The sequence below is a fragment of the Jaculus jaculus genome, chromosome 2 (genome assembly GCF_020740685.1).
Source record: "Jaculus jaculus isolate mJacJac1 chromosome 2, mJacJac1.mat.Y.cur, whole genome shotgun sequence".
Classification (NCBI taxonomy): Eukaryota; Metazoa; Chordata; class Mammalia; order Rodentia; family Dipodidae; genus Jaculus; species Jaculus jaculus.
The window spans coordinates 40,304,605-40,320,071 of NC_059103.1; the positions used below are offsets into that span (position 1 = coordinate 40,304,605).

General features: G+C 40.8%; 1 protein-coding gene across 1 annotated transcript in view; it reads left to right on the forward strand.

Moving 5' to 3' along the window:
* The window catches only part of Myo5b (myosin VB), a 343,662-nt gene extending 337,046 nt beyond the window's left edge, over positions 1-6,616 (forward strand). The window contains exon 39 of the mRNA XM_045142616.1: positions 6,288-6,616. Coding sequence (XP_044998551.1) covers positions 6,288-6,440 — 153 coding nt within the window. The 3' untranslated portion in view covers positions 6,441-6,616. The remainder of the gene's footprint in view (positions 1-6,287) is intronic.
* The last annotated feature ends 8,851 nt before the right edge of the window (positions 6,617-15,467 follow it).

Consider the following 15,467-nt stretch of genomic DNA (forward strand, 5'->3'; position numbering starts at 1 on the left):
GCAGAGATACCTGACCCACTACAGATCTTCACCAAGGGCTGAAAAGTGACCAAGTAAAGGCACAAGTTTAAAAAGTCTTCCTTGGTTTTGAAGATTTGAGACATACTTCAGAGACTAGAACTAGTTATAATTGGTAGCAGCATAGCTTCCAAGAAGAGAATTGGGTCAAAGTGGATCAATGCATGCCAAGTCAGGCTGCGGGCTTGATGGATGAAGGACCTAGAGACAACATGTTAGATATATTATCTGAAAATCTGTGCAGTTAAATCCTGAGTTTCCTCAGTAATCCTTAAAGTTCTATCAAAAAATGTTTTTCAAAAGAAATATATTTTTTTCATCAGCCATAGTTCTGTTTTGTTTCTTTATATGATTGCCTGAGGAAATGGCCATCAGTCAGTCCCAGGCTCCCACGTTGGATCTCAGGCGCTATATGCAGCATGTGCTGGGCTTTAAACACACAAATCTGAATGCATTGAAACATTTCTTGGTGTCCCATAAATATGTACAAGTTTTACATGTTCACTAAACAATTTAAACTTGCTGAAATATAAATTTCAGATTTGTTGTATTCACCAAAGTGTTCACAAAAATTGCTGTGAAATTGGTTACCTTGTTAGTTTAAATAAATGCATCTGTATACTATTAAATTGAAATAACACAAATAATATTTAATTCATCCCCATTATTTTACTCAAAATCTTTTATAATTTCTTCAAGGCCTTATATAGCAGAGCCTATGAACTCAGAAGTTACAGAGAACTGAAAGGCGCTGGGAGCTGAGTGGTGCTCCCGTGATAGGCACTGTCCTCTGCTGTGTACTGGCTTGTGTTACCAGCCACAGCACACCCGAGGGGGTGCTCAGTCGTCCCAGAGAGCCTTCGGCCAGGTCACACCAGAGCCGCTGTTTGGGAATTTGAATTAGTGAGCCTTGTTGCTTAATCTCCCTTGAGTATCATTCTCTCTTCTAAACTTTTCTCCTATTTATCGAAAGTATTTTTTTTCCAAACCTCAAAAATGACTTTAACATTTTGGCCTGGCTCTTCAGATGCCACCCCTCAAGTGTTAGATAGTTCTGTTCATTGTCCAGATAACTGAGGAGAGTGTGAGCACTGGAAGGTTCTGGAGCTCCTGAGGAGCCATTTCACAACCCATCTGCATTTTCCAAGCGCTGCCATATTTGTGGCTTAAATGCCAGAGGCTGCTCTAAAAGCCGACTGCTGCGGGCCTGGCCCATGACACCATGTAGTCTTCCTACTTCTAAAGCAGGGAAATGTTGAAACCTTTGGAAAGTTAAAACATATGACAATATTGTCACTCCTTGAAGCAATAATGCTGTCTTATCCTAAAGTTTAAAAAAAATCAGTTTTTATCATTCAAGCTACTATAGCATGACCTATTAGGATCAGGATTTGATTGATTTTTTTTTTTTTTTTCCTCATGGCAATACATGGAGGTCATGGTTCAGAAGTTAACAGTCAACACATAGCCAGACAGAACAAAAGGGCACATTGCAAAGTCAGTATCAACAACAGATAAAACACTCACCACGTGCCAGCGACTGTCCAGCGTGTTATACACATTGACATCAGATCCATACAAACTTTTGAGAACTATTTCCACTCCCCTTTTAAGTATGTGATGTGTGGTATTAAGTACATTCGCAAATCTACGTATCCACTGCCACTATTCATTTAGAGTTGAAGAGAAGCTGTATCCATTTGAGCATAACTTCCTACTCCCTCTTCCTCTAGCCCCTGCTAACCTCTCTAGCCTGTATAGTTATGAATTTGTCTGTAATGTATGTTTCATGCAAGAGAAATAATGCAATATTTGTTCTTTTGGGTCTGGTTTATTTCACTTATATACTCTTGTAATATTTTTGTCTGGCTTTGGTATCAAGGATTGGCTTCATAGGATGAGTTGGGAAGTGTTCCCCTCTCTCCATCTTTGGAATTTGTTAAAATTCACCAGAGAAGCTATTGATCAGGTCCTGGGATTTTCTTTTGTTAGGAGGTATTTCTTTTTTCTTTCTTTTTTTTTTTTTTGTTAAATACTCAACTTTAAAAATTTTCTTTGCACGTGTATGTGTGGGGAGGGTGGAGTGTGCAAAGATCTCTTGCTGCAAATGCTTGCACCTTGCTTTTCATCTGGCTTTTATGTGCCTGTTGGGGCACGGAACCCAAGCCAGCAGGCTTTGCAAACAAGTGCCTTTACCTGCTGAGTCATCTCTGCAGCCCAGGAGGTATTTCATTACTAAATCAACGTCCTTAAGTCAGGTAAGAACAACGAATCTTGAGTGAGTTTTGATGCTTTGTATGTTATTAAGGTTTTGTCTATTTAATCTAGATCATCAAATTTATTGTTATGAAATTGTTCATAGCATTTTTTAGCTCCTTTTCTGTCAAACTGATAGTAATGCCATCCATTTCTGATTTGAATTACTTCATTTCTGGATTGTCTTTATTTTCTTGGTCCAGCTAACGATTTATAAGTTTAATTGAACCTTGATTTCATTTTTGTTTTATCCTCTGTATCAGCTACTCCCACTGAATTTCACTTTTTGCTGCCTTCATGCTTTAGGTTGTTTGCTGCCTTTTCTTTTCTTCTTATTTTTGGTGGGGGTTATGTAAAGTGTATAATTGTTACGTTAGTTGTTTGAGTATATGTGTGTGGTATGTTTGGCATGATGTCCCTCTGTATGTATGTGCTCCACGTGCACGTGGGGGCCACAGAAGGCCGGTATCCTCCTTTATCACTCGTGCACATTGTTTCCTGGAGACCACATCTTTCACAGAACTCAGAGCTGCCATTTTCAGTCAGACCGGCAGACCAGTGGGTCCCAGTGATTCTTCTTTCTGCCCTGGGGACTGGGATTACAGGCATGCATTGCCACTTCTGGCTTTTTACATGGGTGCTGGGGATGGAACTCTGGCCCTCATGTTTGTGTGGCAAGATTCTTAACTGCTGAGCCAACCCAAGGTGTTTCTTTTTAATGTGGGCATTTATTTACAAGTTATAAATTTATCCCAGTGCTGTTCTCTCTATGAGTCTGCACTTTCATTTTCACTTGTCTACTTTTCTCTGTGATTTCTTTGGCTCACTGACTATTTCAGAACCTGTTAATAACTTCACCATTGTTGTGGATTTTCTAGGGTTTTGTTGTTGTTGTTATTCTGTTTGTTTTGATTTGGTTTGGTTTGGTTTTTTGAAGTAGGGTCTCACTGTAGCCCAGGCTGACCTGGAATTCATTCTGTATTCTGAGGGCGGCCTCGAACTCACAGTGATCCTCCTACCTCTCCCTCCCAAGTGCTGGGATTAAAGGCATGCACAACCATGCCCGGCTGTCTAGTTTTACTTTATTGGTTTTGAGTGTTTCATTGTTATCAGAAAAGAATGTTTTGTATGACTTCAGTCTTTTTTTTTTTCCCAAGGTAGGGTCTCACCCTAGCCCAGGCTGACCTGGAACTCACTATGTAGTCTCAGGGTGAACTCGAACTCATGATGATCCTCCTACCTCTGCCTCCTGAGTGCTGGGATTAAAGCCACACAAAATTTTGTATTATTTTATTTATTTGAGAGGGTGAAAGAGGCAGACACACACAAAAAGAGAATGGGTGCACCAGGTCCCTGGCCACTGTAGATGTACTCCAGACACATGCATCACCTTGTGCATCTGGCTTATGTAGGTCCTGGGGAATCAAACAGAGGTCCTTTGGCTTTGAAGGCAAATGCCTTAATCACTGAGCCATCTCTTCTGCCCTGACTTCAATCTTAAATTTACTTCCTTGGCTATCCTGATGAATGTTTCATGTACACTGAGTGTATTCTGCTCCTGTTAGTAGAATGTTCTGTATGTATGTTAGGTATGATTGCTTTGAGGTGGTGCTCATGGCCTCTTTATTGATCATCTGCCCTATTCTGTACATTACAAGTGAGATATGGAAGTGCCCAAGTGTAATAGAGTTCTGTTAATTTTGACATATGTTTATAAACTTGATGGACTAGAACTTTTCTTCAACTCTAGAAATGACTTAGTTTCTTCATTCTTTTTATTTTTATTTGTCTGTACCAGGGCCTCTTGCCATTGCAAACTAACACCAGATGCTTGTACTACTTTTTGCATCTGACTTATATGGATAGCCTGGGAATTGAACCCAGGTCAGCAGCCTTTGCGGTCAAGCCCTTTTAACAGCTGGGCCATCTTCTCAGTCCTTCTTATTCATTCTTGAAGGGCAGCCTTGCCAGACATAGGATTCTCTTAGTTTTCTTTCAGGATTTTAGGTCATCCCCCCGCCTCCTCACCTCGATTGCTTCTGATGAAAACTCTCATTTGAGGTCACCTTATGACAAGTCATGGTTTCTGCTGTCAAGGGTCCTTGGCTTTGGATTTTGACAGTGTGACCATGTCTCAATGTGGAAATGAAATGTATTGAGCTTCTTGGATGGACATAATCATCTCTTGCATTGGATTTGGAATGATTTCAGTAATTACTCAAATATCCTCTTTTCCTTCTGGAGCTTTTATAGTGTCTAAGTTGGTAACTACTTCCTGGTCCCTTAGGCACATACATGTGTGTATGTGAGAGATAAGTGTATGTGTGGGCATACACATGCCACAGTATACATGTATAGATCTGAGGACAACATCAGAGTATTTGTCCTCTCCTGCACCTGGCTTGAGACAGGGTCACCATTGTTTGCCAGTCTTGCTGGCCTGCAAGCTTCTGGATTCTCTTCACTCAGCCTCCCCTTGCCATAGGCACATTGGGATTACTGGCCCGTGTGCCACTTTGTGTCTGGCTTTGCTTTTGTGCTAGGGAATCAAACTCTGGCTGGCAAGCAAGTGCCTTTGACAACACTGAGCTTTCTCTCACACCTCTGTTTTTATTAAAATTTTGTGATAGGGTTTTATGTAGCCCAGGTTGGCTTTGAACTTGTTATATAACCAAAGATGATCGTGAACTACTGACCGTCCTACCTCTACCTTCAAGTGCTGGGATTATAGATGTATACCACTACACCTGGCCCTGTTTTCACTTATTTTCCTCGTAAACTGGATCATTTCAACTAACTGTAATTCACTGATCCTTTCTTTTGCCTAGCCAAGTATGCTGTTGTGAATTTTTCATTTTGGTTATTGTACTTATCCAAAAACATCTGGCTTCAAATAGGGGAAAGAGGATCTGTCCTTTTAAATATTCCAACTGATGCCACCAGGGAAAACCATTGCATCCCCAGAGAGTCCCAAACTAAGCCAAGGCAGTTTTTTTGTGCTGATCTCACCGGAGCAGTGAAAGCACACAGACTTAAGGTTTCTTAAAAATATTTAAAATATTTAAAAATATTTATGAGAGAGAGAGAGAGAGAGAGAGAGGCAGATAGAGAATGGGTAGGCCAGGGCCTCTAGCCATTGCAAAACAAACTTCAGATGCATGTGCCACCAGCTTAACCTGGGTCCTTAGGCTCCACAGGCAAGTGTCTTAACTGCTAAGCAGTCTCTCCAGCCCATCCCACTGCCTGCCCTGGCACTGGCCAGCTGCTCCAGGAATGTGGGCTTTTATCCCCACAGCTGCACTACAGCTAAAGAATGGGGCATTGTCACTGCTGCCACAGAGACCAGCCTCTCCCTTCATCAAGCACTCTTCAGAGTGTACTTAAGTCTTCGGCGTTTGAGATCATGGGTAACAATTGTTCTTCCCAACTCAGTAAGTGCTTCAGAGGGGGCCTGGTCCCCAGACTCCCCACTCTGCCACTTGCTGTGGTACTCCATTCTGCAGATGAGGGAAGTGGTACATAAAAAGTTCAGGAACAATGTTCAGAGTAGTGCTAAGGTTCAAGATTAGCGCTAAGAATTCTAGAAACTATTCCCTTAACTACGTTTACCATGGTGCCTCTCCATGTGATTTGCACATGAAATCCATTTCCACCTTCTCCCTTAAAATCATTAAAATAATGCTAGAATGAGGAAAACAATCACCTGATCTCCAAAGAGTCTAAACAAAATCCTTAAAATCGTGGTAAATAGTATTGTATCACTGTATTTGTGCCTTTTTCTAAAAGCAAGGCTTTTTCTTCTTGTAGCATTTGGGGATAAACCTAGGGCTTCATGCATGCTAACCAAGTTCTCTCCCCACTCTGTATCTCAAGAGTAAGGAGACCACATTCTCCTGACCCTCGTTGCCTTAAGAGATCTTCCCATGCTGTATGTCAGCTCACATTGTGAATTCACTAAAGCTGGCCATTTTCAAATGTGCTAAATATGGACGTCATTTTATTCTTCCCCACAGGCCCAGCTACAAGAGCGGAATGACCCTCAGCAACTGCTGTTGGACTGCAAACACATGTTTCCTGTTTTGTTTCCATTTAACCCATCTTCTCTGACCATGGACTCCATCCACATCCCCGCGAGTCTCAATCTGGAGTTTCTCAACGAAGTCTGAGGATGTGTTTCCAATGAGAGCAAGAAGGAAACAAACACATGCTGCTGTCAGGTGAATCCCAGATCAAACCAGAGTTGGAGAGCCTGAAGAGAGTGTGGCACTAAACAGAATAACACGCATCTCTGTCATTATATTTTGTACTTGCTGCTCAAAATAAAAACACTTGAAATATGGAAGATTTTTTTAAGGTTTGATTTTAAGCTCTAAACAAATCCACATCACAGTCAGTAGTCGCCAAGTAGTTCAGTGGCCATGTAAAAAGTGCTGGTTCTATCAAATGGAAGCTGCCTCGTCTTGACCATTGAACAAAACTGAATATCCATATTAAACTGATATTTAAAGAGGTGACATTAAGTTGCCTTCATGGGTCTTTCAATAAGTAAGAGTACTAATAACCATGAAAATGACTGATGCTGATTGCTGCCCCAGCTGACAAACCACAGGTGTGAAGGAGCTTGGATAAGAGGTTTTAAGGACAAAAGTGTAGACCTGGGCTTTCTGAGAAACTTTCCAAAAGTATTTCCTGAGGACTGGTGCATTGGAGACAGTGACCACTAGACCAACCATCTTGAATAATGGTTTCTAGGTCAAAATGAGAAGACCCAAATCCCAATGGGCTCAAGGCCTCCTGATAGTGATGCCCAAACACTGCTGTTCCACATGTGAAATGTGAGAAAGATGGGAAAATGTTGTTTCCAGTGTTCATCCATGTCCTTACCAAGTCCAGCAAACCTCCCATGAGATATGTAAGCAAAATATTAGAAGAGAGTAACTCTCGCTTACACCTGTAAAACTAAATGAGCCAGTGTGAAAGCTTTTAATATCTTAATACCATTAGATCCTCAATAAAAGTGTCACATGTGTTACTAACTCCAAACACCAAGACAGAACAGACTTCAGCTTGAGAATCTACTTCTTTGGAAAATCTTTAAAAGATAATCCATGATGACGAAGTTATCTGAAGATTTGGGGGTTTTATTTTATTCATTTTTGTTACATTTTATTCAAAGAATAAAATGGCTTAGGCCAGTTTCCCCTTTTCAGGTTATTTTTATCATTCGTTAAATTTAAATCAGTTATCTCTGCTGTGAAATAAAGATTTAAAAGAATATTCAGTAATAATACTGCAGCTTAGGTGTTTCCTACTCTTGGAATTTGTTTAATTTTGGGGGCCTTTTAAAATACAGTTTCTAAGCCAGTCGTAGTGGTGCATGCCTTTAATCCCAGCACTCAGAAGGCAGAGGTAGGAGGATCACCATGAGTTCAAGGCCACCCTGAGACTACAAAATGAATTTCAGGTCAGCCTGAGCTAGAGTGAAACCCTACCTCGAAAGCCAAAAAATAAATAAATAAAATACAGTTTCTTAATTTGAAAAAAGAAAAAAATAAAGAGTGAATGTAGTAAGCTTTGTGGGCAACGAAATACTCATTACCTTGACTGAAAAGAAAAACACTTGCCTAGAAAATCCTACACGTTCTTTCCACCCATTTTTTGCTATCCTTTATTTCTTAGTATGTTATGTCTGTGACAATTATAACAGTTTGCGAATCATTGAAGAGCCTCCTTATACAGAGACTTCTCCATTCATTGGAAGAACACCCCCTTACCACTACCACCTTCATATATATGAACCCCCAGCTTAGAAGACTCTCAGGGTTATAGCACACCCCAAACCCCAGAGTCCTCTGCCCTATGCTCTTAGAGCTCTGCATATTCAGTCACTCTTACCACTGCGGCCAGAATGAGGCCCTGCACCTGGGTTGAGCCTCTCCTGACAGGCATGTCCAATGAACTGTCCTCAGGATGATCCCCTCAGGGTCCATATTAAACATCCTGGCTTCTTTTGGGCATCTCCTAGACCAGGGCCTTCCCATCATTCTTACACAGTCCCTGCCGCCCATGACAGACCTTTCAACGCCACATGCTAGCTTTGTTTAAAAGCCAGTTTAAAACAACTGGATTGGTGGCTACCTCTTTTCTTCAAAGGTGTTTATGAACTATGATTTGCTTTTTGATGCATTTTAGTGTTTGAAGTGGACTCATGTAAAGGCTGTACCTAGTCTTCAAGAAAACCAAAAATGCCTGAGAGCAGTGATGAGCATTTTTGTAATAAGCAAAGATTTCACAAATACAATGGCTTATTGTCCTTACATGCGTCCTAAAGCATCATGCACTCCCTATCTGTAATTAGTCTCCTCACTGGTGGTCAATAGTGCTAAGGTTTACTGAATAAAACTTGGTGATTAGAATAAATACAGAGGGAGTGGCAAGGAAGCCTCTGCTTAGTCTAAGAAGTGGATTAAGTCCTCTCTAAAAAGACAAGTATCTTTCTGGAACTATATTTAATTTAGATGATTAACAAATACAGTACTTGGTTACATGTTCAGATCTTCCTGATTTAACTTCATACTTGGAAGCTGAAAAGCATCTTTCAGGAAACTTTAATCTTTTGTTAACTATAACATTTTTCTTCAGTGCTGGGGATTGAGCCCAGGACCTTGAGCATGCCAAGAGGGCACTCTACCACTGAGCTACAACCTCAGCAATTGGCACATTGCACTTTTTAAGGCCAATCTTAAACACTTCCCAACTTGATGAAATACCTAATGACTTTCAGTTTAAATAATTTAATGTAACACAAGTTTGAACTTTTCACTATAACTTTATTTTTTAGTATTTAAATTTTAGTTGAGGACTGGAGAGAAGGCTTAGCAGTTAAGGTGTTTGCCTGCAAAGCCTAAGGACCCAGGTGTGATTCCCAGGATCCACATAAGCCAGATGCATAAGGTGACACACGCATCTTGAATTCGTTTGCAGTGGCTAGAGGCTCTGGCACGCCCACTCTCCCTTCCTCCCTCTTTCAGATAAATAAAATAAAATATTTAAAATTTAATTGACATTCTTCTCACTATGTGCCTTTAGCAATTACTAAAATAACTTATCAATTGTTTCTTGGACTACAGTGCTATGAGAAGAATTTCAATATTCAGTGTAACATCCAGTAGACTTTTGATTTAACTTTCAAAACAAGTATTTTAAAGATGACTTCATAAAATATTCATTGATAAGCAACTTGTTTTAAGTATTACATGGGCCCTCTCTGCCCTGCCTATAGTAATGGGAATATTTACACATAACTTAGTTGTCATTGAAGCTGACAAGCATAGCTTTGCATGTTCTCACAGGGCCATCCTCACTGAAGTTGAAGGGATGGATGTCACCCAGAGGCTTACCTGGGCAGCACATACTCAAAGGTAGACTCCCCCCACTCACCACCTAGCTTGTAGGTAGGAGTTGCTTCCCTGCATTTATTTTAGGACTAAAACTTAAGGCTTTTGTGAAAACTAGGAGATTAGAGAATTTAGAAAAAATATCCCATTATGTATTTACTTAGAGCCCTAATGAATGCTTTAAGGATTACAGCAACAAATTAGAATCTATTTCTTTTGTATGTATCCAAACACTGGACCTAATTCTTAAGATGGCACAATGCCACCATAACGAAATCGTTACTAAGACGTGACGGGCGGGAAGCACAAAGCAGGACTCTTTGGTTTCTCCTCATGGGATATTTGTGATTGGTTTCTAAACTTAATCTGCTGCATGAGTCAAATAACTAATTTCATTTTTGTACACATTAGTACCATAATTGGAGAATTAAGGGGTACAGAAAATTAGAGGTTAATGCCATTGACAAAAAGAACTGATTTTTTTTCCTTATTGTAAAATATCATTGGCTACTAAGAATTGTTTTTCCTACAAAAAAAAAATAATTCTAACAAAGGGAACCAGATGAATAAAGCTACTTCCCAAAGTAAAACTGCAACAGAATCACTGAGATTTGGATAGCATTTTGCAATCAACTGACATTTAGATAAAAGACTGCTGCTCTGAAATAGCTTACAGCATATTCAGGGGCAAATCTAACAGAAAAAATACTGAAAAATATTTTTTCCATTTTGGACAAATATGTAAACTACACATAGTTTGTTTATAGAGAAAAGCACTTGTAATCATTACTACTGTAATATCCAGCTGTGGATAAAAATTTGTGGAAATAAACACTTTTGAATTAATAGAGTGGTGTGACAAGTCTAAACAAAACTCAAAACTTCAGCTTGGCAAAAGGCAGCATTGGCTAAAGTTTGTTTCTAATGGTTTCTTCAGAAATGTCATTGTGAAGCCCAGATTCAGATATGCAGGTTTAAGTCAGGGGTCTGCACCATCCAAAAGAGGTGGGTGAGAGGATTTTTTTTTTTTCCTTGAAAATAACAGGGTTTGTTGAGCAATCACTTCAAAGCTACAAAATTCAAGGAATTTTCAGTATAAGAAAGATAAGCAGGTCAATGGAACAGAATAAAGCCCAGAAATAGACCAAAGTATATATATTTCACATGTAGTAGAGATTGCATTAAGACAGTGGGAAAATGTTTTCAAGGTCTCTGTGGCAAGTGAAAACCACAAACACAAAAGAAAAATCATTAGTGAGGATAAAAACTCCATGCTACCATGTTGTCACTTGTACCCCATGGATTAAGATCAAGATCTCAAAGCCATGTTTGAGAAAACTGACAGACTCATTCTGAAATTTACATGACGCAGCAAAAGCCTATTTGAAAAGGTGGGAAGCCTTTCCCTGGCTGCTAAGACATCAGGATTGGTATGAAGTTAGAAAAACCTGACCAATGGAATAGAATAGCCCCAAACTAACCTAATAGAAACAGAAATCCTGTTTACCTAGGAGCACACACAAAAATCACCTGGGAATCTGAAAAGGCGCTTACCAGCCTTTCCCAAGCTCACATAACAAAATCTCTTCGTGGTATAGTGCTCTACAACACCCATCACTAGAAGCCACTCTTGAAAGAACATTCTCAGTAGCTGGAGATAGAGCTAAGAGATAGATGGCATGCCTAACATGCACCAGGTCCTGGGTTTGGTCCCCAGCACAGAAAAAAAAAAAAAAAAGTAATGGTCACAATAGACTGCTTCTTTTTTCTTTCCCTTTGGTGAAAAGTGGTCTTTGAACCCAGTTCCCAACTTGAGGATAGATTCCTTTCTTTCCTAGTGCCTAACCAAAGAATACACCCACTCCCAGGAGGCTTTCATCCTTAAACTGGTCTAAGCCCACCTGTAATATCAGGAAACTCTGAAGAGCCTACTTCCATACATGATACACTTACCAGGCAATGGCTGACAAAGAGCCCACTATCTGGAAACTCTCTGTTGCAGTTACCTTCTCATGGCTTGGACAAAACTCCTGACCAGAAAGTAGCAGCTTATGGGAGGAAAGGGCTATTCCAGGCTTACAGTTTCAAAAAGTTTGATCATGGTGGAGCACATCGGCAGGAGGGTGGGAGCAGCAAGAGTGAGCTAGCTAGCCCTGGCAATCTGGATAATAACCCTCAAGGTCACCGCCAGTGACACACCTCTTCCAGCAGGGGTCCACCTCCCAAAGTGCTCCCAGCTGCCAACCAAGCATTCAAAACACACGAGGCTAAGGGGACAACTCATTCCAAACACTGCATGGTTCAACACTTGAGCTAAGGCCTGAGTGGTGTGGAAGCTGGCTCAGAACTCCATGACCATTTTGCTCTTCTTTGCACAACAAACAATCTTACAAGATGCCAACATCATCCTGAGATGAGAAAGTGAGGTGAAAACAAGGCCAGTCCATAATTTTATCTAGGTATAGACAAAAACAAATGTCTAGGGCTGGAGAGACAGCTTAGCAGTCAAGGTGCTTGCCTGTGAAGCCTAAGAACCCAGGTTCAATTCCCCAGAACCCATAGAAGCCAAAGGCACATGGTGCCTCATGCATCCAGAGTTCATTTGCAGTGGCTAGAGGCCTTAGTGTACCCATTCACTCTCCCTCTCTCATAAATAAAAGAATAAAACAAGGGTCTAAATCATACAATACCAAACATGCCAGCTGCTATGAGAGACTACAGCTCCTTCACAAGCTGTGAATTTAGCCTAGCTTGCTCTAATTCTTAGATCTGATTACAATACAGGCCTAAAGGACATTTCTGTCACACATACAGTGTATACAAAATGACCCCATATAATTTTATTGCCTATGGCAGTCTGTTTGGCTTAATAAACTATGATATTCACACAACATGATAATGCATGTCTTATACAAAGTTCCTATTGTTAAGCAACAGAGTTGCTTAACCCTAAGAGGGCTGTGGAGATGATTCTGGCTAAGGTGCTTGCTCGTAAAGCCTGCCAGCCTGGTTTTAACTCTCCAGTACCCACATAAAGCCAGACACATTCATTTGGAGTTCATGCACAGTGGCAAGAGGCCCTGGTGTGCCCATACTCTCTCTGTGGCTTTCTCTTCTTCCTCACTTACTTCCTGACAGAAACTCCTGCCTGTTTCTTTGGTTCCACTAGTCACCATCTAAAGAAAGGACACCCTCACAATGGAGAGATGGCTTAGCAGTTAAGGCACTTGCCTGCAAAGCCTAAGGACCCATGTTCAACTTTCCAGATCCCAAGTAAGCCAGATGCACAAAGGTAAGGCAAGCACAAGGTCACACATGCCCACTAGTTGGGGCAAGAGTCTGGCATTTGACTGCAGTGGCTGAGGCCCTCATATACCAATTCTCTCTCTTCCTAAAATAAAATATAAAGGACACCCTCTTGCTGAGATATGTGCCCCCCCCCCACAGTTCTCTAAGGCATGCCCATGATGTACACCTTCCATGGCACAGTGATCATTTAAACTACAGCTGTCTGGCAATTTGAACTTTCTGTTGAAAGGAGAAATCACACCCAAGGTGATTATTCTCACTTAAGCAGACTAACAGTGCATAAATACATAACTCTGACTTCACTTAAGACAGGGTCTTATTATGTAACCCAAACGGGCATGGAACTGGCGATCTTCCTTTCTCAGCCTCTCAAATGCTGGGATTATAGATGTGCACCCCATACCCAGCTTATATACTCATTAAAAAAAAGTCCCAGTCCCTATTGACTACATCAGCTTTCTCTAGCTGCCATTACTGGACCTTCCATCATTTCAGCACACCAGGAAAAGCAGGAAAAATTGTAAACATGGAAAATTTATCCAGAAAGCATAGGAGATACTCAGAGGGTGGAGGTTGGATAGTACTGAAATTCTGATTTAAAAAAATCTTAACACTAGAATTTATAATAGGCCAATTTCTAATCATATCCTAACACTACCTCTTCCACAAGATTAAGTACAGAAAGGAATGGTCATAGTGCATTTCTTAAAAACACTGAAGGTTAAATGTCTGAGTAGCCCATTAACTTTACATGTCATAAGAAGTCCAAAGTCTAGGGCTGGGAGATGGCTTAGCAGTTAAGGCAATTGCCTGCAAAGCCAAAGGACCTAGGTTCAATTCCCCAAAACCCATGTAAGCCAGATGCACAAGGTGGTGCATATATCTGGAGTTCATTTGCAGGGGCTGGAGGCCCTGATGTGCCCATTCTCTCTCTCTCATGTAAATAAATAAAAATTAAAAATATATTTTTTAAAAAGTCCAATGTCTAGTACCCCAAATTATAATTTTGATATACATAGTGTTGTCAGTGTAACAACCTAACTAGCTATGCAAATATTAAAGAATATTGTACTAGTCAGCATATGGCCATACCACCGTGAATGCAGCAGGTAACATCTGATCTCAGAAGCTAAGCAGTGTCAGGTCAGGTTAATACTTGGATGGGAGAACACTGTTGCAAATGATCTGGTAGCTTAAAGTACAATTTTCCTCAAAACTTTTTTTTTCAAAGAAGTTAAAGCCTATAGAATATAACAAAATAGCCATCATATGCTCTTTATTTAGATTTAATTGGTAATAATTGGCCACATTTTTTCTCTTTCTTCAGCAGTTTTCTATGCATTTTAAGATATTTTTATTTATAAACAGAGAAAATGAGCATGCTAGGGTCTCAAGCCACTGCAAACGAACTTCAGATGCATTTGCCACTTTGTGCAGCTGGCTTTGGCTTTACGTAGGTCCTGGGGATTTGAACCCAGGTCATTAAACTTTGCAGGCCAGCACCTTAACCGCTGAACCATCTCTCCAGTCCCTTATATGCATTTGGGACAGTTGAGTTAGTTGCAGACAGACATCATGATTCTTCGCCCTAAATACTTCTGGGTACACCTATGAGAAACAAGATAGTCATCTAAGTACCTTCAGTTTTAGATTGTCTTAAGGTGATCAGATTCAGGTGGTTTTGGAGAGGAGTCCTCCCAAGTGAGGTCTCACTGCGGAAAGGGTGTGTATGTCAGTCTGTCCCATTATTGGTAGTTAAGCTTGATCATTTGTTGGCAATATCCACCAATTCCTTTTCAGATACTGAAACTGTAGATACCCTTGTTAACTTTTCCCTCACTGGTGTTAGGAACCACCCACCAGTGAGATTTCTAGCTCTAGTAAACAGTAAACTTGGAAGTGCCTTTGATGGTGCAAAGGAAACTACTTTCCTTAAATAATGTGGAGGAGGACAAATGGAACAGAGGAAGGCATACGAAAGCATATGAAAGCCGGGTGTGGTGGCGCACGCCTTTAATTCCAGCATTGGGAGGCAGAGGTTCGAGGCCACCCTGAGACTACATAGTGAATTCCAGGTCAGCCTGGACTAGAGCGAGATCCCACCTCGAAAAAGAAAAGAAAAGAAAAGAAAAAGAAAAAGAAATAGAAAGACAGACAGACAGACAGACAAACCACAACATATGACGCCATGAGTGGTGGGGCACGCCTTTAATCCCAACACTTGGAAGGTAGAAGTAGGAGGATCGCTATGAGTTCGAGACCAGCCTGACACTACAGAGTGAGTTCCAGGTCAGCTTGAGCTAGTGAGACCCTGCCTCGAGGACAAAAAAAAAAAAAAAGTCAACATTACAAAGGGGCTATGAAAACACTTAAGAACCTGGATGCTAAGGCGGGCAATCCCTGAGCACACTTCGGCAAAGAACAAAGTGCGACCCACACCTGTTGCCGCTCACTGGAACTCAGCCCCAGGCAGCTCGGCGTCCTGGA